Here is a 22741-nt window from a genome sequence, read left to right on the forward strand (position 1 = left end):
TTTTTTTTTATTACCTCATCCTAAAATATGCTTAGGAAAGAGTTCTTAGAGTCATAAATTATACATTTACAGAAATGCAAACATTTTCTAAATTGCTGCAATGGAAGATGGCTGCTATTGTTTTATACCAATGTTAAAACAAATATATAATGCTAGAAGTCTCTTTCACCTCTTGGTAAGCAGAAACACTGTATTTATTAAACTGTACATGAGCTTATTGCATGCCAGAAATTTTATAACCATTCTAAGTACAAAACAAAGCCCTAGCAAACTAAACCATATAACTCAGGGGTAGGCAACCTTGGCTCTTTTATGACTCGTGGACTTCAACTCCCAGAATTCCCAAGCCAGCATGGCTGGCTCAGGAATTCTGAGAGTTGAAGTCCACGAGTCATAAAAGAGCCAAGGTTGCCTACCCCTGATATAACTGATAAGGCTGTAGAAATGCATAATGAAGTTAACAATTTGTGTTAAAGTGTACTCACTTGAAACATGCAGGAATATTTTGTTGGAGATAGCTGTTCCGTAGTCATTCCGAGCAAAACACTGATATTCTCCCTCATAATCCTCTGGCCTCCCACCACTGCGGAAGTCAACTACTAGTGTACCTGACCAATGCCTCATGGTTACTCGAGGGTCTTTTGCAACATTGAAAAACTTCCCATTTCGTGTCCAGGAAAACCTGTAAACAACATTGTACCAAAGGTTAGTCACTTGGTCTATTCAAGAACAACGGCCTCTGTTGCTATATGGTGTGCAGGTTATTTGAGATCTATTAATTTTCTGTGCAATAATGGATCCTGAGTCCTACAACTTGGATGAAATATAATGCAAGGACATTCCCCCATTTAGGATTTTAATGTTATGTGGAGATGAGTTCTACGTTTACACCATATCTACATTTGATGCTTATCAAAACAATCGTGATATGGCAATTTTAAATCCCAGAATGCATTTAGAAGGCCTACAGCTATACTGATTATAATAGAATCTTTATGATGCAAAGCTACCACAAACCACTCCAATAACACTTTGATTCTGTATAAATTTTTGATATACTTGGCATGATAAATGACATACACCCTTTTAACAAAACAATTCCTTTATACTGGCATGAAAAAAATTGTTTCAATGAGCTCTAAGCCACATGATCTTGAGTCATAGTGATAAGCATGGGTCGTATTAGAGAACATTTTTTCTAGCTTGGTTCATCATAAAGTGACTGCCAAAATAACTTAATCATGAATTCTACATAAGTCTGGGCACAGCCATTTTTGTAGTGATACAGTAATCATTCAGATATTTGTATACAACTCTTGAGAAAATAAACTACAATTACACTCACGTGGGCGTGGGGTTGCCTTTTGCTTCACACTCAATGAATATATTATCTCTTGGATCTACAATATAATGCTTTGCAGACTCCTTTGTAATTGTGGGAGGCTGAGGCACTGTAAAAGCATATATAAGAGAGGGAAAGAGAGAAAATGAAGGTAAGAGGAAAAAATTACCTTTCCATACAATACCATTTGAAATACAGTTGCTTTTTATTTCACTCAAACTGTTCAAGTCTTGTGAGGCTGGGAAGCTTAGGAAAAAAGAACTACTTGGATTGCTAGAATGACATTTATTGCTAGCAAAGTAATGAAACAATCTTGAAAACCTAGCAAAGTAATTCTCCTTCATACTTAACATAATTAAGGCAGAGTTGGAAAAGGCTGATCTTATTCACTGTTCCCCCCCCCCCATCATGCTTATAAGGGACAAAGGGTACAATCCACTAGTAAGGTAGTCCTCAACTTATGATCGTAATGGAGCCTGCCCATCATCATCTCATGATGGTCATAAAATGGTCATGTGATTTTCTCACCTTTTTTGCAGTGTTTGTAAAATGACCATTGCATTGTTAAGCAAACACTACAGTCGTTAAGCAATCCAATGGTTTTTATAGGTGCAATTTTGCTGGAAGTGCTGGGGTTTTTTTTTTTGCAAAAGTGTCATAAAGTGCAGTGATGTGGCCGTGGGAAACTGCAAATGGTTGTAAATGTGGCCACAATGCCAAGCGCCCAAAATTTTGGTCATGTGCCCATGGGTGTGTGTGTGTGTGTGTGTGTGAGTGTGTGTGTGTGTGTGTGTGTGTGAGAGAGAGAGAGAGAGAGAGAGAGAGAGAATTGGAACTTCAAATCCAAGTTGTAAGTACCGTAAAGTAGGTCCATCATAACTTTGAATGGTCGCTAAGTGAGAAGTCACAAAACAAGAACTATCTGTAATTGCTCATCTTCTTTTAGCATAAGGAAAAACAACACTTAACATTTGAATGGGAATATATGTTCTGACCCCAATCCCTCGCTGCCAGGTCTCCCTGTTGTGAGAGACACCCTGAAATAAGGAAATAGATGTATTCATTTCAACACAATTGCAGTCCTACAGGGCTATAACTGCTACTCTGCCAGAGTTATACTTGTGCAGAGGAGACAAATGCAGATTCATTCAAATGAGACTACCATTTCTGTGCAGACTTTTTGCTTAGATAAATGGCAACACGTAGATCATCAAGAGTGGTCTTTCTCAAGATTTTCCACTGTTAGCAGCTCAACGATGTGGCATATAGGACAGGGCCTTCACTTGTGTGACCCCCATCTATCGAATGCCCTCCACAAGAACATATATTTGTTCTTCATGTTATCAGTACTTAGGAAAATGGTAAATATCCATCTCTTTTATTGTTATTAAGTGTTAATTCAAACACTTTCAATGATTCCAATTTTAATTTTGCCTTAATTTAAATGTTTATATTCCTATGATTTAGTTTTTAAGTTACTATAAACTGTATTAAATGGAGAGAAATATGGAATATACATTTTTAAAATATTATAAAATAAGCAAGGCTAATCTGAAAAAAAGCAAACCTGGTCAGTATTTGGAGAGAATCCCATTAGGAAAGCCCAAAGTATGACAAGCCATCTCTGTATTGCTGCCAAAAAATCTATATGGATCTATCTTGTTTAAAGGAGGTTTTACTTATAAACCCTTTTCTTCTATAAGGGGAAGTGAAGTGTGCAGCATACATATTCCTCTCCCCAAATATTCATTTTCCTAATTCCAGAATAGGATAGCTGATCCTCTGTTCTTTTTTTCTCTAGAAGCACATGTAGTTCTCAACTTACAACTGTAATTGACCCCACAATTTTGATCGTTGAGATGGACATTAAGTGGTCACTGCAAGACTGTGCCTGATTTTATGACTTTTTTGTGGCAATCATTAAGTGAATGCATCAGTCGTAAAGTGAACATAGTAGTCATTAAGCAAATTCTTTGTTTGGTATGGGTTGTTCTTTTGCTGAAACCAGAAGTAAAAATGCCATAAATCATGGTTAGGTGACCTCTGGGTGATGCAGATGATCATAAATGCAGGTCAATTTTCAAGTGCCCAAAATCTAAGTAGCTTTTTTGAGTCCATCTCTTAAGCAACTGGTCGCAAGTTGACAACCATCTGTCAATTAAAAAGAACACACACAACTGCACAACTTTTGAATACTTTTCTCCATCCAGTAGATCAGATCACAAATTGGTCCCATTTTTGTTTAAACTACTTACCTGTATAGTGAAAGAAGTAATTTTAAAAACAAGCTGTTCTTCCTTGACTTTTCTTGGTGACTTATAAGAAGGTGACCATTCAAACACTACTTATTCAAGCATTTCCTGTTGTCTTCCCACCTACTTTAACAAAGTTTACCTGTAGTCTAGTTGGTTCTTCCCTCACCCCCATGGTGTGGCTCACAAAAGCAGTGTGAACTTAACCAGCTAATTATTAAACACATCTCTCCTGTGTTTTGGAAAGTTTAAAGAAGAAAAGAGCAGTAATTACATTTACATAAGTATGTTTTATATTTTGGACTAACAAAAACATCACTTTGAAGAACAAAAATGTGGATAAAACATTTTCCCCTTTAATTTACTATGATCCACTTTGGAATTCTGAAATTCAGATACCATAATTGCAACATTTTATATTTGAGGGCTTTAGTCGAAGACAAATGTTTTATTCCAACAAGTTAATACAGAAGCTACTTCAGACTTGTTAACTGCTATATAGGTTGCTGCTATACCCAGGTTTCTTAAAATACAGAGAATGTTATTTCAGGAGGGGAAAAATTGGTCAGAAAACAAGACTTACATGTATCTTGAATACTTGCTGTTAATTCGAAGGTATAAGCACAGCAATAAAAAGAGAGAAGAGAGAAACAGGAAGGGTTAATCTAAACGTTTAGATCTAATATTAAATACCAAAAGGGATAAATAAAACATGCCATTTAAATGAATATTAATATTATTAGCTTAAATATATTGCCCCGAATTCCTGTGAAGAAGAGTTAGAGAAAACTTAAAAAAAAGGTGGGGAATGACACAATTAGCAAAATAAATACATATAAATATGAATATGTTCTAGCAGCAAGAAGTCTACTGAAGACTATTAATGGATTATAATCCTATATGTTTAGAGGACACTATGTTAGAGAAGGCTACAGAAACACCTATGAACTAGACTAGTCTAGTCTAGTTCATAGGTGTTTCTGTAGCCTTCTCTAACATAGTGTCCTCTAAACATATAGGATTATAATTTCTTTAATCCTCAGCCATCCTAAATTGTAATATATGGGGCAAACTCTTACAAATGCTTAAAGTATAGTATTTTACAGATTTACCTATACTTCCCTGTAAAAATCCTTTATGTGGGTAAGAGGTGCAGAAAAATAGCATCTTAAAAGTCTATGTCACTTTCTTGTTTAGTTGTTCATATCCAACAGAGGGCATGGACAGTAGTCCGGCACAGAGACTATGTCACGGAGACTAAAGGCCTCTTTACCAGTGGCAAATAAGTTTGAAATACATTCTTTTAGAACTATTTCCCCAAACAGTTTTACTTTTTCACCACTATATGCTTACTTGAATAAATTTCTTTAGTACAAAATTTTTTACATACATTTCTTCAAAGATTATATCACATCATTTGAAAAAAAAGTCCAAATTTCAGAACAGTTTCAATTTACGTTTTGGTTCAGAAAATGCATGCAAGATTATTTTATCTTAACATCTATGTCAAAATGATCCCACAAATTCCCTGCCCCATTCTTAATTTTGCAAAAATCAGTCTTATTTCTGGCTACTTATTCAGTTTTTTATACCAGGGGTCCCCAACCTTGGTAACTTGAAGACTTGTGGACTTCAACTCCCAGAATTCCCCAGCCAGCTGTTTTATACCCTGTTTTATACCATACATCAACCCATTTTCCCATTTTAAAAATTTCTTTGAAGTAATATATATCTTGTCCTCCCAACGTCCTTTTATTTGAATGCAAACATAATTCAAATATGGTTTGCTACATCACAAATGCTTTTCTAAAATCAACAAGTTTTCTGATTCAACAGTTTAATATGCAGATCTGATACCCTGCTTTCAATGATAGAAATATTCTTTAAATCATATCCACACACCACACCTGTATGCAACACTAATCTCTGTGAAGGAGGGAAGCTTCTGGGGTCAGATAGAAAGATATCATTTGCCTGGTGAGTTAGCAATTTGCACACTTATCATAAACCCACAGCAGCTGTGACTATTTATGCACCACCTGCTCAATTTATAAAACCTGGAGGCTTTCAAACTTACAAAAAGGAGATGAATTAATTAGCTAAGTCTCTGCTATGAACAATGGGTGGACATGAGAGGACTAAGAGAGACCAAGCACTTTCTATGTTAAATAAAAGGAAGATTAAAAATCCAATTCTCTGGCAGCTTGCACGAAGGAAAAACACATGGTAGAGCCTGATGTCACCAAAGTGAGAAAAGAAAGAAAATCTTTGAAAATGGGTCCAGCTGGATAAAACAGATGTTTGCCATGTTCCTTAATGCCTTCTACTGATTTGGGATGACCACTTTCTGATTCACTCTATCCTAAGGTTCTGTGACTATAAACAATGCTTTCAAGTAGTTGCTATGTCATAACTTTTATCCAGTCACTTTAATGAAACATCATGTATACATTCCATACTAATATCTACTTTCTAGCAAGCCTGCCGAAATGTCACTAATACATCATGTCACCATACAGCATTAACCTTGTGAACTTTCAAGCTTCCTCCTTCCATTATATATTCAAGATGGACAGTATTTAATATTTATTTGCTACGTATATGTAGGGGTGTGGGTCTATACATATGTTGTTCATAGTATGTTTAGGTGTGTGTTATGTATGTGTTTCACTTTGAGAGTGGGCAACTAAATTTCATTTTTGATGTGTGTCGTTGTGCTCACAGTAAAAAAATGACAATAAAGGTTATCTTATCTTATCTTAAATCAACAAAGACTGGTTGCTCAATCTTAAATCATGAGTTTTTCCTATTTAACCTTGTTTGGGAAAGGTAATTTGAACTAAGAGGATTGGTTAAAAAAGGGGATTATAAACCAATCTGCCCTAAAGCAACCATCACTGAGAAATGGTGAAAAAATATGGGAAGAGGTCCTCTCATCCCCCATCAGCAAAGTATATTTTGACATTGAATCAAAGTGATTTTTTGTCACTATTTAGGATTCAGGTCTTTACGACTAATGGTTAAATTCAGAATTTATTGGCTACTTTTTTCCTTAATATATGTGATGCATCAATTTATTTATTTTTATTTATTTATTTATTTATTAAGTTTTGGTGGCACCCATCTCGCTTTCAGAATGGCCCTGGGCAATTTACAGCTAAAAGTATAAAAATCATAAAAAATACATCAGTAAAATGAGAGCCAAGTAAGAAACAAAGAGAAATAAGTTAAAAGGGGGGTGGCTTCAAGGTCTTAACAATCCCCAGTATTGCACGCCACTCTGGGACCCCCATGCAAGTTGGTAGAGTCAGGTCTTCACACTGAAAGTGGGGACCTACTTCACCTCTGGGAGGAGAATATTACAGAGCGCAGAGGCAATAATACAGGGGCTCTCTTCCCAAACCATGTCAGCTGAAATTCTTTAACTGACAGGGTCCATAACATACCTTCCCTGCTTGACCAGGTGGATAGGTTAATATGATGGGGGTAAGATGGTTCCTCAGGTAACTTAAAGCCCATGTGATGTAGGGCTTTAAAGGTAATATCAACTGAAGGCAAACTGGCATCCAATGAAAACCACACAGCAAAGGTGTTATATGCGCCATCATTGGGACACCCAAAATTCTGCACCAACCGTACTCTTCAGAGATATCCCTGAGTAGAGCGCATTGCAATAGTTCATGGAAGAGATGACCAGGGCATGAGTGACTGAGAGTAGGCCTCCTGATCCAGGAAGGGGCCTAACTAGTGCACAACACAAAGTTGAGCAAAGGGCCTCCTACTTATGACTGCCACCTGCTCCTCAAGCAAGAATCTAGGAGGACCTCTAGATTGTACCTTGCTGTCTAGGGCAGTGCAACCTATCCAAGACCAAAGATGATAAAGCCCTGGATACAGATGAGTTGAATATAGCCATCTTTTTGTCTAAATGGCTATAATAATGAGGTATGTAAGATTCCCATATATGTCAAGTATGAGGAAAAAAGGGAGAAAAGTAATGCAATAATTAAATAAAAATGCTCGGTATAACATTCATTAAAAGCTTCCAATGTTCAAACTGTAAATACTACTTCTAAAATGAAATTATGATATATGTTAAAAGTTGTAACCATAAATCTGATTTTTCTTTAAATGTAACAGTTTTATTATTATTTAGTCTTACTGTATTTTTAACTGCTGAAAGTGCTTACATAATTTATAATATAGGAAACACAGTGAATATTGTATACGTTAAACCTTGGTCACTTTAAACCTAATACAAGTACTTTTCTGCTATGCTATTATTCTACCACATAATTGGTTGGCTATCGTGTTATGTGCCAGAATGATAAAATAACTTTCAATGTTTAACAAATGTGTCTAACGTGCAGTGCAGATTTAGGATTGTTTGGAGAACTTATCATGAACTGCCAGGAACCTCCAGAAATAGTCTGAAGACTTTTATACATATAGGGTAGTGATGGCGAACCTTTTAGAGACCGAGTGCCCAAACTGCAACCCAAAATCCACTTATGCATCGTTGAGTGCCGGGTGGGTGTGGCCCATTGGGTGGGCGTGGCCCATTGGGTGGGCGTGGCTGCGGTGGTAACAGCAGACTGGGTGGGACTAAAAAGTTCAATCAATCAATTCCAACTTTGCAAGATCTTTTTTTTCCCTGTGAGAAGTTGAAATTGACTGATTGACCCCTTTTATTTTTTTGCACACAGCGGTGGAGGACTAAAGCGAAAAGGTTTTATAAAACCCAGCTGAAGGCCTAGGACTGGGGCGACAGCATGAGTGCCCACAGAGAGGGCTCTGAGTGCTGCCTCTGGCACCCGTGCCATAGGTTCGCCACCACTGATATAGGGGATAAAGAGACTAGCATAAACTTCCCCTCCCTCCTGGGAGGCTAATTCAGTCTATTTTCACAGCTGGCATAATAAATGAGTTAATGGTAAAATATTTAATTATTTGCCAGATTATATTTAATTATAAAATCCAACACTAAACATTTTTTCAGCATTGTCATAACTTTGAACAGTCACTAAATGAAGGATTGTGAGTTGAAGACTACCGCTATACCTATTCTTGGGAAATGATTGCTGATGACACTATCCATCACAAGCATAAAACATGCAGCTCTAAACAAAACATCCTGCCTTATGAAGACTCTGGATAAATGAAAGTGATAATTTGAAGGGAATTACATATTGCCTGACATTTAAGCTCTGGAACAAAATCCTGAACAAATTCAATGAACAGTAAAAATCTGAAAAAAAAGAGAATTATGAACATAGGCAGGAGCTTATTAAAAACTTGATTTATGTCAATTTATGAGGGATTGTTTTTTTTAAAAAAACGTGTTAGAGACATTTATATTAATAGAATCAGCAAGTCAATATGAAATAAAATTGATGAATAAATAGAATAGAATAGAGCTGGAAGGAACCTTGGAGGTCTTCTAGTCCAGCCCACCACTCAAGCAGGAGAATCTATACCATCTCAGACAAGTGACTGTCCAGTCTCTTCTTAAAAACCTCCAGTGATGGAGCGCCCACGATTTCTGAAGGCAAGCTGTTCCACTGGTTAATTGTCCTTATTGTTAGGAACTTTCTCCTTAATTCCAGGTTGCTTCTCTCTTTGAGCAGTTTCCAACCATTGTTTCTTGTCCTGCCCCTGGGTGCTTTGGAGAATAATTTGATCCCCTCTTCTTTGTGGCAGCCTCTCAAAAACTGGAATACTGCTATCATGTCTCCCTATTTCTTCTTTGCTTTAGACTTGCCAAACCCAAGTCCTGCAGCCGTTCTTCATATGTTCCAGGCCTTGGATCATCTTAGTTGGTGTCCTTATGATGTTCTTATGATGAAGGGGATGCCCATGGCATATTTGGAATGTATATAAAAATAATGCAAACAATAATGACTTCTATGTTACCTAGCTTTTCTCAATCTGGGATCAGATTCTAATGAGTCTTACTTATTCCATTGGAAGATACCATTTTTTATATAAAAAGTATCTCCTACATATTAGAAAAGTTCCAAATGAAAGTAAATTATACTTAAATTAGACAACTGAAATAATGACAAAGACAATGTTATGAATTAAAATAGGCATCCTTCCTCTCTCTTCGATAAATATGGAATCCTGAAGAAAGACACAATTGATGAGAAACAAGTTGTAAGTAATTTTGGATTTGTTTTTTCAATAATAAAGTAGTGTTATTTTTCTCCTGAACTTTACATGTTCCTTAATGACAGTTTCCACTCAAAAGAAGAAGAAAAAATCAATATGCCTTTCTTGATCATCACAGAGGGTCTCCTATATAGACTCTATGGATTAAACAACTTTAATTCAGTAGATATTTAGTAATTAGTGATTTAGCAACAAGCTTCCTACTGATTGGCAGCACAAAGAACAGAAAATACTTAATCTTTAAGTAAAACCAATAAAAGTAAATCCATCGTTTTCTCACAAATAAAATCAGAATTATATACATGTCCAGGAAAGCATTTTTCTTGTGGAGGATCATATTTTTCAGAGATGCCAGTGTTTGTGAAGGACTGGCTCACTCTAATTTTTTATATCTGCCCATTAAGTTGGGCAAGAGAGGCATGCCGGGTCCCATTTATTAGGAATTATCATATAGTAGGACCAAGGAAGTGTTCTTTTCTATAACTGTGCCTGCCCTCTAGACATCATACTGCACATTTTGCAGAGCTTTGAAGACCTGGCTGTTTTCCCAGGGACAAGGGTCAGGGGATTCCCCCACTATTGCTGAATGGCGTTTTGACTGTTGGTTGTAAATGGTAGCTTTTACTTTTTTTATACAGCATACATTTATATTGTACTTTAATTGTTTTAGCCACCCAGAGCCACATTATTGAGATGGGAAGCCATATAAATCAGTATAAATAAATAAATAAATAAATAAATAAATAAATAAATAAATATATGTATTGTATATATCCTTGCATGTTTAGGTCTAGAGACAAAAATGGCAGGGACTAAAACCAATAGAGTCTGAGGATATTTTTTTTCTTTATACATCATTCCCATCTCTCTGATTTCACAATATTTTACTTCACTCTTGCAGTTTACCATTTTTTCCTCTGTATTTGCCATTTCCTTCTCCATCTTTTCAATGCCTCCCTCATTGCCTGAAACGTGGTTAAGGTCTGCATGAAATGGAATCATGGGGAACTTGCATTCTACAATGTACATTATCAATGGCTGATATCATGAAATTAGTCCATGAGAATGGCAATATTTTATATGTCCACATTGTCCAATGCATCTGACCAGAATTAGATCTAAGGCTGCAATGGGGTGATCAAAAACATCCCAATGGAACTGCTTCAGAAGTCCTTGGGTGCTTCTAGCGGTGTGCGGGCGAGCATTATCGTGAACCAATACCAGACCTGAAGTGGTGCCATAGAAAATCCCGCCAAATGTGAAGATGCCAAAGAAGTACTGCTGGTGAAGTTCATGGAGTGTAATTCGATCATCAATTCAGAAGTCTACTGTGAAACGTTACAAAAACTCAGACGAGCTATCCATAGCAAGTGTCAGGGCATGGTGACTTTCAGTGGTGTTGGTTCATGATAATGCTCGCCCGCACACCGCTAGACGCACCCAAGGACTTTTGAAGCAGTTCCATTGGGATGTTTTTGATCACCCCCCCAATAGCCCAGATTTGGTGCCAAGCGACTACTACTAAGGATTTCAAACCTTGTAAGATGTTATGACAAGTGCCTCAATTTGAATGGCTATCATGTTGAAAAGTAATGTAATGTTGTAGTTTTCTAATGTGTATAATAAAGTTCTGAATCTGCGAGTGTCTCTCATTGATAACCAAACAGAGGTTTATTTCCAAATTGCCCTCGTATCACCACACAAAAAAGATAGAAGTGAGAAAGAAAAAGAGAGGCATATCCCAAAATTATCATTCTAATCCCAACAGAGTATAGTTTATTTTAGATGAATCAAATATTATTCTGATAGATGATATTAGATTTGTAATTAAAATTATTTCATAAATTAATATTCCAAGGCAATTTATAAGATTGTTATTTCCCAGATTTTTCTAGTCAAATACAGTGGATTATGACTCTAGGAGTTACCTCAAATCTTCAGGAAAAATGAAAAATATGTTGAAAAGATAATTCTGAGGAAACTTGAAAAATATTCTGAATGTTCTTTCTAAATCTGAACTAAGATATGATAGCAAGATTAGAACAAAAAACAGTTCCAAATAAAATCTTAATCAGAAAAACCTGATAGTATTGCTTTCTCTCACTTTGGATTCAATAATTATGGCAAAGAGAGGCTTGTTTAGAACCTACTTGCAACAAGATGAGGAACCTGCTTAAAAGGCCTAGTTTTATATAACCTAGATTTGATTTACCTCACAGATCATAACTCAGTCAGAACCATTTTTGGCACACAGTGTGTTAATCATTAAATACTTCAACCCTCACAAACAATGAAACAAGAAACAACCCTCACAAACAATGAAACAAGAAATGGAATGGAGCAATCACGCTATATTAGCATTTCCTAATCTTGATGCCCCACAGATGTGAGAATTTCAGTTCCAAGAATTTCTCAGCCAGCATAGCCATTACTGAGAATTCTGGGAGTTGGTTTACACATCCAAAAGATGGATATTAGATTATGCAGAAACTCAAAATGCATTGCCATCTATTTTCAATCAACATCCATATATATGAATTAGCTCCCATACTTTATCATGTCAATACAGTTTTTAATGCAAGTCTCAACTTCAGCATGCATGGATGGTGTCAATTTAACATACCTCAAACAGTATATTTGCGGTTGAAATTTCTTAAGAACTTCAGCACTTGTACCTTTCAGAATACAGCAGATGATTCTGATGCTAACCCTAATTTCCAGGACCCCCTAGCTAAAGGATAAGCCTTACCATCCTCCTCCAGTTCAGAGTAGAAATATGTAATAGGCTTTCTGATAGTATTCAAGACTATGATGGCATCTGAAGGGGAAGCTTTTTAAAATACCATATCTTCTTCCTCAAAAGAAGATGTATCTCAAAGTCCTGTTAGATATAATTCTGAACATAGAACTGAATTGTTCCTGCTGATCACCTTCATCCTGACCAGTAAAAAACAAAGTAAGAGTATGCTTCATTATATGTGGTGAGTTAGATCAGAACTAAGACTGGTCCAGTGATGTATGGATTCCATGAAACTCTGAACTGCTTTTAATCAGAATGCCTTGATATGATTTTTAAATCTTCCAATTTATTTTATTTGAGGTAATTAACACTAGACCTTGAACTATACTACACTTTGAGGAAAAAAGAAATCAAGGCAATGGCACACTAGTATACTAAGAATATCCATAACTTATCTTTATAAATCTATGATTGGGTTTATTTACACTGAAACCCTAGTGACTGCTTACCAAATGGTAGATGATTATGATTTCAACTCTTCTGAAGATCACTGCTCTTCCTTGCTGGGTTATTCATGATAACATGCCTGAGAAACTTGATGAAAATGAATTGATAAAATATAAAACAGCGAACTTACGATCCCGTGGGACTTCAATGGCTCTGATGAGGTTATGAAGATATGAAGTGAGCACCACGACCATGTAGGTTAGAAGATACCTTTGAATTACCATGTTGAATATTTGGCTAAGATTCTATGTCCTCGGTTTCCTCCAAGAAGGCAAAGTGGCACCTTTACTGCTGAAGTATACTAATATGTTTGGAATTACTATAAAAAGAAAAGAAAGAAGAATTAGTAAGCTACTACCGTATTAAAATTCATATATGCTTCATTTTTTCTAAATCTTCACTGGAATGAGACAAACAAGAACAAATTTTACAATCAGTGACATTCTTGGTTTAGGATAATTCAGATGACAACACTCTGTTATCTCGTATGTTCTTTCTTAAAAAACAAAACAAAACCTAAGCAGGGGCAGGTATGTTTAGTATTTAAATTCACTCTTATATGTAGAATTCTTAAACAATTCCTTTAGCCCAAAACAAGTCACGACTGTGTCCACCAGCATATGTAGAGGTACTGTACTGTACAATTGGTCATTTTTTGAATAAATGAAATTAATATCACCAGTGTTAATAGTAATGAGAGTAAGGGAGAATCATTTTTGTGGAAGGCTGTGCACACTAATTTCACTGGAGCTTTCTTTCAAAAATTCCCTGAACTTATCCTATCCACCATATCTCCTAATATTTCACTGTTAAAGTATTGGTATTTCTTGGAGGGGGAAAGAGTATTATTATTATTATTAGCAAATGAGCAAGGACAAATGATCTGAAATAACAGCTCTGTAGTTCTTGCAAATATGCAGCTCAACTGTTTTACTTTTTTCTTTTTTGCCTCCTCAAAGGGCAGAGAGTTTGTGCAAGCAAATTATCTCTTCCTGCATTGATTTTTGTTCAGAGCTTAGTAGTCCCTAAAAATGCCACTGCAAGTTAACAAGTTCAGATCCCTGCCTTAATTGATTAGAACCTTCTGGTCAGCTGGCAACTGCCTGCCTGAAACTGACTAGACCTTTCATACTGAAGGCTTTTATTGTCCTAACTGCTGTAGAGGTTGGATTCAAACACCTCCTTGATAGATCTCAGTATTAAAGGACTTATTGAAAAATGAAGGCCTAGGCCTGTTGGAAGTATTAAGCCAAAGTTTGAGCTATGGCCTCTTTCATAATATGACAAACTTGAATGCCTGGTAATTGGGGAAGTGAATTTGTGGAAACTGAGGAATTGATTTTGCAGTGGAACAATGACACGTGTTATGGAAAGATGTATTTGTGTCTGATTCTGTGATTGTTAAAATCTTGCCTTTAATGGATTTTCCCCGACACTATACAATGCAGCTTCTAAATGAGGACTAACTTGTAAATGGGAATGGGAACAGGTTTCAATGGCCAAATAGATACTGGCAGAAGATTATTCCCCATCTTTTTCTCCATTCTTTTCCAATTTCCAGAACTGCTTCGTTATTTAAGAACAAGAATGCTACCCCTGCAAATATTTCACTCCCAGGAATCAACTTGTTGATTGCTTGGGGTGCAGCATACAGGATAGGCAACAATAATTAGTATGCTGTTTGAGGTCTGAGAAGTACTGAAAGAAAGCTTTTTTGCTGGATGAAACAAATGCTGCCAACTCATTTATGAAAACACTAACATTAAACTAGGTCCAAATGCAGGCTCTCTAAAACAGAGAAATCTAAAGTGCTGCCAGCTGCATTGACATCTTCTTATAAGCAGGCAATTCACCATTTTCCTAAGAGTAATTTGCTGCCATGCTTGTGCGAGTGGGTAGTTTGTAGTCAGGAGACACACACAGTGCTATTTGCCCACAGTTGACATCAAATCAGAACACAGCCCACACTGTCCCGACCTTTACTGTTCCTGAGTCTGAAATTCTACCCACAACCTTAGTAATGCAAAAATGATAGTGTTCTACAAAGATGCTGATAGTGCAATTGATCTAAAAAAGCACACATCTTAACCAGTATCAAGAACCCTTTTCATCATCATTAAGATGGTGCTCAAGAGTAGCATAACCTCACATGCAGACAGATTTCAAGGAAAAACCAACCTGATGGAGCAGGTTCTGTATGCAAACTTTAGATGGAAAACTGGAAACCTTTTAAATGTGTGCTAAATATAAAATGCACAGTTTCTTCTGTGGATAAATATCAGATTTATTTAAATCATATTCTAATAGAAGTATCTTCCATGTAGGCAAATACATGCCAGAAAACCTTAGAAAAGATTTGACTCACTAGTTCCACTACTTTGAAGGATAGATCACATGTATATTGCCTCATGGGATATCTTGCATAGGTTTCTTTGGCCCTATAAATTAGGCCAGACTAAGAAATCAATGACATATTCGCCAGTATTACTTTTACTGTAATAGAATCTTGCAATCTGAATGTATTCCCTCCTATCTCACTTTATCTTAGTTTGAACTATGGAAGGGGTCAGGGGCATCTGTTCATTAAACCCCAAGACTCTGGGGTTTTTATGCTACAACTGTGAACTTGATGGAAATCCCCACCCTCTATGGCTCAACTCACAAGCCAATCAAGGAAACCTCTGTTTCTGCAATTTAGTCATGAGGAGTGACAAACCAGAAGCCAGGTGGGTCAATTTCTGGTTTCCTCCTTCAATCTGGAGGAAAAAGAAGGCTACCCTGCTGTGCAGGAGGCAAAACAAATTCATATCCATTAAAAGCCACCATTTTCCCCACCTGAAGTCATCTCTCAATATATTATCAGAATAACCGTGGAATTGCCTCCAAGAATATACTGCAATATGTAGACCTTTTATTTTTTTAACATTTTTTAAAACATTTTTTTAACATACATTTTAACCAAATGTATATAACTTAAAACTGTGGTGAAATGTAGCCTGGATTCCTAGGAGGGCGGGGCTGCATTCCAGAGGACCAAGTGACAGTGCAGTTGGTTGGAAAGAAAGAGAGTTAAGACGGCTCCACCCTAGCAATTCTCAGAGTATATATTTGATGGTGCAAGAAGTTGCTTTAGTTTGGTAAGGTTTCTATCTATAGATGAGGAATGATAAAGGAAATTGCTTGGAAGTAACTTTATATGTCTTTCTTGGTTCCTGTGGCCTGATAGTAATCTTTGTTTGGGGCTCTTTTGCAGGTTTTCATAACCACTATAGTTCTACGTACTGATAAAGATACTTGACTTCATCTATCCAATCATTCTTGTCCCTAATATAAGGTATTTTTCTAGCACACTTTTCAAAAATAAACACTTTCTATATGATTAAAACCTAATGTGGGTTAAATTCCCTCCAGGTTATGATCCTTCAAGAGATACAGCATTGTTCTACCACTTCTGAATGAAAAAGGATGTTTTGTGATACAGAAAAAAGGTGGATGAAATAAGCCACATCACTGCATTTATGATTGTAAGCCAATGTAGCAATGCAAGAGAAAATGAAAAGAAAGGTGTGAATGCTACATTTTAGTTAAAATGATCGTGTGCACTGCAGGACAATTAAAAAGTAAACTTTCTACTGTATTGTTCATCTGTCTTGTTTCTAAGTAAACAAGGACCATTTTTAATTACAATATGTTGAATACGTTCCCAGGAAGAAACCATTTAAATAATAGATTCAGGTTTCTGCAAGCTGAGAAGTTCTCTATTCTCCAATATTTGACATGATCTGGGAAACAGGACGGAGTGGGGAGACATTTAATGCCATATAGCTCATGGCAAATTATATTTAGCTTTGAATTAATTCATTTCCAGTATCTGTGTGAATTATTAACATGCTATTAAAAAGAGAATCTAAAAGTAATTTCATCTCATCTGGGTACTAATTATAGTCACAAAGAAAAAACACACACTCCACAAAAATAGATACTGTAATAACAACTAGTTGAATGAATGTATGGTGTTTTTTTTTCCAGATGTAGATAGTGAAGCTGGAAATACCAACTGGATTCCTTCATTCTTATAATCAGAGGTTTCCTTGTCAATTGAAGCAAGTTATATATACATTATTATGGCTACTGTTAGAGAACAAGATATATAAATAGCTTAAAAATACTGAGCTACAATTCATAAAAGCTCTGCAGTAAAGTAGGGTCAAACATAGATAGACAAGGTCCCACGGGATCATGGAACTAGGCACTTATATCTCAGTTGAACATAAATCACATAATTAGTGTAAGGATCATAACAAGAGATGCTCCCAGAAAAAAAAGGATAAAATGTAAGGAAGGAAGGAAGGAAGGAAGGAAAAAGAAAGAAAGAGAGAAAGAGAAAGAGAAAGAGAAAGAGAAAGAGAAAGAGAAAGAGAAAGAGAAAGAGAAAGAGAAAGAGAAAGAAAGAATAAGGGCTACCATACCTAGGCTGAAAAAATCCATGTATCAATTACGGTAGATGGCAACACAGAGACACAGAAAACTGTAATACTTCATTACCACTTATTAATCAACTGAATTTCTGCAGTCCAGATGTGACTGTCATCAAAGAAATAGTAAATAATTATATTTCAATAAGTGACTTGCTTTTCAGTATTTAGGAGTAGTCATGCATGCCACTGGCTTGATGAAGCCCATTATGAATACACTGTTGCCACTGAACAAAGATCTGCCAGTGCCATCCTCAATTTTTTCTGCACCAAGGGAGGATATTATGTTCCAGCTGACTTAAGCTCTTTCAGGCTATACCACTAGCCCATCTCCTCTATGGAACTCAGGCTGGGCCTCTAGCTTCTTGTTTCACTTTCTTGGAGAGGGTACAATCTATTCTAAATTCATCAGAGCAGCTAGCCAGATACCTCACTGTGTCCCAAAGGCACATCTACTGTGATTGGAGACAGGTATGATAGAAGTTGAGTCAAGGGTGTGTCTAACTTCTATAAGCTGTTGAATCTAATATTTTAAATCTACTCTCTCTCCTCAGTTCTTAAGATGAAATATGATCAGGTGAAACAAACCCTGAATCAAAAGATAAAAAATACAGAGCAGCAAGCAGATCTAGGGAAGGCCCTAGCCTTCCTGTCACCAGTACACAACTGATATACTGTCACTGCTGCCAGCTAGAAATACAGCACACACAGCCCTCAGAAAGCTTTCTCTCTGAAACTTTAACTTGTTTATTATCTATTAGGATTGTGTGTGTGCAGAGGTGTTCATTCACAGGGTATTCTACATGCACTGGTCTACGACCACAATAAACTGAATTTATATTGAAATAAATAAATAAATATAAAAGGAATAACCCCAAAGAAACTAAAAAGGAAAAAAAATCTGCCTGATATTTTATATTTAACAATAATCACTAGTTTATTAATAAATATGCAGTATTACTATAATATTATCAGTAGAAATAGTATTGAAAAAAGTCGCAAAATCACTGAACATGTTGCTACATTCATTGCTGCTATGGTTGTAAGTGTGAAAAATGGTTATAAGACATTTTTTCCAGTGCCATTGTAACTTCAGTCATTAAACAAACTGTTGTAAGTTGAGGACTACCTGTATAAAGAGTGACTAAAAGCTCTCTGATATCTTTGCAAATGTGGGGGGGGGGGAGCAAAAGGAAGATGGATATGGATAGCACCAGAATATCCCCTTGACAAATTTAGAGAAATTAAGTATCTTGCAGCAGAGAACAGTTTTAATCAGTTATTGAAAGCCATCAGGACATTTTAGGTAGCAATTAAGCATTTAATCTTTATTTACATTTGTAGGATGAACAATAAAATACCAGATGATAATGTTCCCACCAAGACACATTGTAAGGCTGCTTCATGGGTTTTATTCATATAATTACAAGTGATTGAACAACAAGCATATTCCTGAAGGACGTTCTTCACCACATTGCAAGTAATGAGGTGCACTGTTAATTGTTTATATTACAAAGAAAATGAAAGATTTAAAGGCATACTTAAAGTGTCACTGACAAGAAGCATCATCTTTCAAGGTCTACTAAACTTTGCCTACGTCATTCAGCTTCCTTTCCTCTCCACATTTTCCCATGATTTACAGATTAGATTTTTGGGGGGGAGGTTATTTCTTTTGCTTTAAAGTTGTCACAAACATTTGAGTTTGAATATCTGATAATTCTCTTAATTTGCCCTATGTTGTGATAGCTTTTTAAAAATGGAACAAGAAAAAAAAGGGGAAATTATATAAATTTTCCTTTCAATTTTTTGGGATCTGTATTCTATCCTATCAGAAGATGGAGAGTATCTCCCTTCTTTCTGTTAGCATGTCAAATTATTTAGATGAATTATTTGCTTAGACCAGGCGTGTCAAACTGCCGGCCCAAACATCTCAGGAATAATTTGCTGAACGAAACTTGATTAAAGGGAAATCCTGGGCACAGCAAAACTCTGTGAAGCTTTCTGTTATTCTCATGTTGACAGATTCTAGCATCAAGAACACTGCTGCCATTTCACTTCAGCTCATTTCATGACTTCTCAATTTTTGTATTTCTCCAGACACTGTTTCCTTAAAATCACAGAGTCGGAATTAAAGCACTCCAGAGAAATGCTATCTAGCCTCCACTTAAACACTACGAGGACAATATTGTTCTTATATTGTATTATCCAGTAGACTTATGAATATTTGCTAGATCTTCTCAAGAAGCTATTCTCCTTTCATTGGTTTAGAGCTATAATAGGTAATTTTAATAAAAAGACAACATTATATTTTCTCCATAGCAATATAAAAGCAGTATAGAACAAGAAAAAGGATACATTACTAGCAAGCTCAATCCTTTAGAATTCAGAAATGCTACGAACAATAAAATGGTGTGTTCAAAAGGAAGTGTGGTGCAATGGGTATACCGACCAGATTATAAAGATCATACATAGATGTTTAAAATATGATATGTGTGGGGATCATGAAAATGGTTTTGTTACTGAATTAAATATTTCTTAAGTTCTAAGTCTGAAACACCACCTACCCATTTGCTTTGATATAGCGGGTGGATGAATAAGTGTAAGAACTTATATTTTTCCAAAATAAAAGAAGAAATGTGAATTTTAATCACCTGAAAAAGGAAAGCAAACTGTATGTATCTATAACATAAAGCATCCTTTGAACTGATCTTGATAAGTGATAGCTGCACAGACCATGTCCTTTTCTGTGTTCAGCAATACAAAAGTGATTTGTCACAGCTTTCTTTCAGTCCAGGCATATGGCATTATAGCTATCAGAAAATCTTTTGGAGCATGCAAAGATTACAACTTGATTTGCTGTAACAGTGTTCAAAGAACATCTGCAGTTCATGGCCAAGAATTAAATAGGTGATGGGAAAGAATTTTTCAAATTGGTCCCTGGAAAGATTCACTTTAAAACTGCTGCCTCTGCATTTATTTTTTGCCTTGTAGGCAGACACTGGCCTTCACTCACAATGCTTTTAAAATGCTGCAGTTTTGATGACTGGTGAATAAAGAAAAGGCTCTATCAACAGCATGAACACCAAATGGCTCACTGAATATAGTATGTCTTTCAAGTAAAATACGTATAGACTTACCATGCCCAGTTATTCTTTCTTAAATTCTGGACAAGTTATAATTGTAATGTCTCCAATATCCTTGCAGGCTTCATTTCTTTCCCCCCATGTCTATGGAGATTCTCACTCATCCAGATCATAGTTATTCCAAGAATGCTTTTTCATGAGGCAATTGGACTTTCTTGTTTTTCTTTGAAGACATTTTGCTTGTCATCCAAGAAGCTTCTTCAGCTCTGACTGGATGGTGGGGAATGGCAGGATTTATACTCCTGCCATTTATACTCCTTAACATTGAAATTTACAGGAAACCCCCACACACAGATAAATATTTACATTTTGATTCACACCACTCACAGGAGCAAAAAATGGGAGTTATGAGAACCCCACACCACAGAGATGAAGGCCTGCCTACCCACAAAGATAGAAAAGAAAAAGAACTAAAACACATCAAAGAAGCCCTCAGAACTCGTGGCTATCCCAAGTGGGCCTTCATCAAATCTCAAAAAAGACCCAGCAGGAGCTCCTCCATAACAGACAAAGAAAACAATAAACAAAACAATGTAGTCATTCCCTACATTGCAGGAATATCGGAAAATCTCAGGAGGATCTTCAGCCAACAAAATATATGTGCACACTTCAAACCCAAGAATACACTAAAGCAGAAGCTTGTCCACTCCAAGGATAAAACACCCAGACACAAACTGAGCCATTTGGTATATGCAGTACAATGCAGTGAGCCATGTGCAGATCTGTACATTGGGGATACGAAACAACAACTTCATAAACGTTTGGAACAACATAGGAAAGCAAACCCATCAGGACAAGATTCAGCAGTCCATCTACATTTAAAAAACAAAGACCACTCTTTCGAAGACAGAAAAGTCCACATTTTGGACAGAGAGGACTGCTGATTTGAAAGAGGGGTCAAAGAGGTCATCGATGTCAAAAGTGAACAGGGGGAGGGATACGACATCATCTATCTCCAGTCTACAATGCAGTCCTTTCAACAGTTCCAAGAAGGTTCCACATACATTTGCACTACTCAGGTGACCCCAAAGACATAGATAAGCCTTCAAGTAGCACTAACAACTCACTAAAAGAATGCAAATGACCAGCTGTCTGCAAGGAGTATAAATCCTGCCATTGACCACCATCCAGTCAGAGCTGAAGAAGCTTCTTGGATGAGAAGTGAAACGTCTTCAAAGAAAAACAAGAAAGTCCAGTTGCCTCATGAAAAAGCATCTTTGGGATTCTTTTCCCCCAGTTTCCAGCAGTTTCCAACTAATCTTTTTTTAAATTATTCCACTTTTATTATTTTTTAAAAATAACTCAAGGCAACGAACATACATAATATCCCTTCCTCATGTTTTTCCCACAACAATCCTGTGAGCTGAGTTTGATGAGAGAGAGTGATTAGTCCAACGCCATCCATCCAGCTTTCATACCTAAGGTGGGATTAGAACTCAGTCTCCTATTTCTAGGCCAGCACCTTAACCCAGTGATGGTGAACCTTTTAGAGACCGAGTGTCCAAAACCCACCTCACCCCTACCCCGTCCCCGCATCTCCTGCCCGCAGGGCCACCCACCACCTCCACGGCCCATCACAGATTGCCCAGGTGGCCCAGCAGTGTTATGGTGACCATGCCCTCTGTCTGCGTCCCACAGCATCATCTGTACGCGATGGGGCGCGAGGGTGGAGTCTTGTCCCCACTGCCCGGCTGCCACGTCCTTGGCTGCGCTGCTCTGCACAGGCTGCGCCCGGGGCGACTCTCCTCCGGGGGGCTGCTGGTGAGGAGGGGGCCATGGGGAGGCCATGGGCGATGGCATGTGTGCCCACAGAGAGGGCTCTGAGTGCCACCTCTGGCACCCGTGCCATAGGTTCACCACCACTGCCTTAACCACTACACTAAACTCATGTTTTTGTGAGATGGGTGGCCATATAAATATGATATATAAATAAATAAAATTAAATAAACAGGCTTCCTTCCATTTACATTCAATGGGTTCATGCCACCAAGAACAGATAATTAAATTAATTTAGATAAATAAACTAGAAAAAACAGATATTTTTTCTTCCATTAGACATACTTGAGATCTTTCGAGACAACCTATTTATTTGAGGCATTTAAAATATAAAT

At 36.8% G+C, this 22741-nt stretch overlaps 1 protein-coding gene across 1 annotated transcript in view; it reads right to left on the minus strand.

Moving 5' to 3' along the window:
• Nucleotides 1-13241, minus strand: part of NFASC (neurofascin) — a 93186-nt gene extending 79945 nt beyond the window's left edge. Inside the window, exons 1-4 of the mRNA XM_029284475.1 lie at nucleotides 13143-13241; nucleotides 4178-4195; nucleotides 1346-1451; nucleotides 486-682 (exon numbers count right to left, since the gene is read on the minus strand). Of these exons, the coding sequence (XP_029140308.1) occupies nucleotides 486-682; nucleotides 1346-1451; nucleotides 4178-4195; nucleotides 13143-13236 (415 nt within the window). The 5' untranslated portion in view covers nucleotides 13237-13241. The remainder of the gene's footprint in view (nucleotides 1-485; nucleotides 683-1345; nucleotides 1452-4177; nucleotides 4196-13142) is intronic.
• Between the last annotated feature and the right edge of the window lie 9500 nt (nucleotides 13242-22741).

The sequence above is a fragment of the Protobothrops mucrosquamatus genome, unplaced genomic scaffold, assembly GCF_001527695.2.
Source record: "Protobothrops mucrosquamatus isolate PMUCROS unplaced genomic scaffold, P.Mucros_1.0 scaffold638, whole genome shotgun sequence".
NCBI classification, from domain to species: domain Eukaryota; kingdom Metazoa; phylum Chordata; class Lepidosauria; order Squamata; family Viperidae; genus Protobothrops; species Protobothrops mucrosquamatus.